This window comes from Alosa pseudoharengus, unplaced genomic scaffold (assembly GCF_046254945.1).
Source record: "Alosa pseudoharengus isolate Yale_2024_CS ecotype anadromous, Long Island Sound unplaced genomic scaffold, YU_APseudo_1.1 YU_APseudo_1.1_scf_8, whole genome shotgun sequence".
Lineage (NCBI taxonomy): Eukaryota > Metazoa > Chordata > Actinopteri > Clupeiformes > Clupeidae > Alosa > Alosa pseudoharengus.
This window is the reverse complement of record NW_027468870.1, coordinates 35,333,058-35,335,900: the sequence shown is the minus strand read 5'-3', so window position 1 is coordinate 35,335,900 and position 2,843 is coordinate 35,333,058. Positions and strand designations below refer to the sequence as shown.

General features: G+C 46.4%; 1 protein-coding gene across 2 annotated transcripts in view; it reads right to left on the bottom strand.

The window, feature by feature from the left end:
* Window positions 1-835: 835 nt before the first annotated feature.
* Window positions 836-2,843, bottom strand: part of dlg4a (discs, large homolog 4a (Drosophila)) — a 55,809-nt gene continuing 53,801 nt past the window's right edge. For both annotated transcript variants that reach the window (XM_076275307.1, XM_076275308.1), the window contains 4 exons: window positions 2,066-2,238; window positions 1,609-1,718; window positions 1,256-1,347; window positions 836-942 (listed from right to left, as the gene is read on the bottom strand). In XM_076275307.1, coding sequence (XP_076131422.1) covers window positions 836-942; window positions 1,256-1,347; window positions 1,609-1,718; window positions 2,066-2,238 — 482 coding nt within the window. The remainder of the gene's footprint in view (window positions 943-1,255; window positions 1,348-1,608; window positions 1,719-2,065; window positions 2,239-2,843) is intronic.

Genomic DNA, 2,843 nt, shown 5'->3' with positions numbered 1-2,843 from the left:
TTTTTTTTCATTTCACTTTTCCAAAAAAATAAAGAAACAATAACAAAACAAAATGTTAGAAACAAACAAATAAATCCATTCGATGTGTGACTGAAAGTGAATAAAAGTCATTTTAAAGTCATAGTACCTTTGATATTTCTCATATTATTATTGTTATTAATAAATATACTTTCATTGTTCAGGAACTCTTTGCTTTGTCTTATTGTAAAATGAGCCCGACTGATTTCAAATTTCGCTCATCAGCCCACAGTCAGTGCTGCCTCTCTCCTCTTCCTCTTCCTCCTCTTCGTCCCCTTCCTCTGAGTCGACTGGACTGTTGCGCTCCTGTCCTGAGTGCACAGAAGGAGATGAAGTGAGGAAGAGGGAGCTGGGCGCAATACAAAAAGGGGAGCAAGGATTATATTTCACATCTCCGCTGCGCTCGGTCTCGGCTCAGTCTCGGCTCAGTCTCGTTATCATTGCCCCCTCGCTTTACTGAGCACACCGGGCTGACTGACCAGGAGAGAGAGAGAGAGAGGGACAGTGAACACCAGAGTGGGAGAGAGAGAGAGAGAGAGATGGAGAGAAAAGGATAAAGGGAGAGAGAGAGAGGGGATGATGGTGGAGAGAGGGAAGGAGAGATGGAAAGAAGAAAAGGCTGGGTGTTTGTCTGAGCACCTGTGCTTTCCCCCACAACTCCTGACTCTCTCTCTCTCTCTCTCTCTCTCTCTCTCTCTCTCTCTCTCGCTCTCTTTCTCTCTCTCTTCTTCCGTTCCGCTATAGGCATGAGCTCCATGGTGAGGGGCGGCTAGGCTGAATGGTGACTGCATTGGAGAGCTGGAATCGGGGCCGAGGCTCAGAGCCTCTCCCTGGTCGCGATCCAGATGTAAGGCCCAGACTGTTCCTCGATCACTGTTTTCACTTGGTGGTAGACCTCCTCGAATCGGTCGCCCTCCACAACAGCTGCAGGAGAGGCACAACAAGACGGGCTTTAGTGAACAAGACAGGCTTTAGTGAGCAAGACGGGCTTTAGTGAACAGTTTAGGTAATGGAATGCTGCTTTCATTATTGCAACTTAGGGAACTGTCATCCCCTAAAAGACTACAAGTTCCAGCTTTCTACACATTCCATTAGACATTCAAGCTAATCAGGAAAAAACATTCCACTTTCACAAACTAATCTTTAAAAGAAAAACCTAAACAAATGTCTAGAAAAAATTTTAAACAAAATAATGACATGGCATTTTCCTCCAAGAAGCCAGGGGGCACTGTCTCACCAGAGAAGCACTCCAGGAAGTCCTGCTCAAGCTTGACAGCGCGGTCCATGCCTTTCCGCGCCTGCTCCTCAGTTAGCCGTGGGTTGAGCTCTCTGTCGCACAGGAGCAACAACAACAAGATCAACAACAACCTCTGTGTAGCATCAAGTCAACTGAATATACATAACGAGCCGCTGCCAATCGATCAATACTGGTGCTGTGTCATGACAATATGATACTGCAGAATAGCCCATTGAAAGTCTGCTGCTGTTGCTGCTAAACAGCAGCATTTCCCTTTGGCAGGGGACAACATACGCTGAGCTGATGGAGTGGATGGGAGCAAGCTAATGAGGTGGGCTCTTGGGGATACTCACAGGACGTTCTCCAGCGACTTGGGCCGGACGAAGATGGCTATGGGATGGAGCTGTGCCGCCTGCAGTCTGCGGACAGCGTTGGCCGACACATCCAGGATACAGTGCTTACCCTGCTGCTCAGGGAGATGGAGAGAGAGAGGTGGGGGAAGATAGGGGGAGTAGAGAGAGAGACAAAAGGTTGGATTAAAGACTAAAGTTTACAGTTTAGAGTGCTGTAACAATGTTTGTTTTTTTCACTTACAAATTTTATTACAATACATATTACAGTTCTATGGTTTATGTGACACTCAACTTGTTAATAGGAATGTGTGTGTGTGTGTGAGAGAGAGAGAGAGAGAGAGAGAGAGCGTGTGTGTGTCTGTGTGCGTGTGTATGCGCGTGCGTGTGTGTGTGCGTGTGTGTGTGCGCGTGTGTGTGTGCGTGCGTGCGCGCGTGTGTGTGTGTGTGTTTCCCTTACCTGCTCAGCCACTTCTCTGACACTCTGCACACTGGTGCCATAGAGATGGCTGTTGTACTGTCCCGCCTCGATGAAACGATGACTCTGGATGTCCTTCTCCATCTGTTCCCGTGACGACACAAAGTGGTAGTCTCTGCCGTCCACCTCGTACTCCCGCTTCGGTCGTGTTGTATCTGAACAGACCAATATTAGACTATATTACAGACCATTACAGACCACAATAACCACACTACTGTGCTACTGTATTCTATTTGAGTAGCGAGTAGTACTTATTGCTAACATGTTGCACTGTACCTTGATTGTCCCCTGTTTTGTAAATCACTTTGGGTTAAGGAGTCAGCTAAATGACTACATGTAAATGCCAGGACTATAATAGATGGGAGCTTACTGTATGTGCATTTCTGGTTTGAGGTGCTAACTCCAGCCCTGCCAGTTCCAATAACATAACACACTCTGACACCGTTCCACTGATCTGTGCTTACACTATATGAAGAACAAAAACATGACGTACCGCGCAAATAAAAAAGTACATTCTGCACAAATGTGTCCCAATGCATTAACTGCGTAACAGTGATGACAGAGAATGTTATTCCTGTCTTGGCGGCACCCTGAAAGAGCTGCCATGTATCAGACGGGTATGTGTGTGTGCATCTGTGTGTGTGTGTGTGTGTGTGTGTGTGTGTAGGCGTGTAAGAGTCTGTATGAGGTGTGTGTCTGTGTAATGGTGGCAGCACAATTTTACTTTTAAAGTGGAATCAAAAAAAGTATATAATGTGTG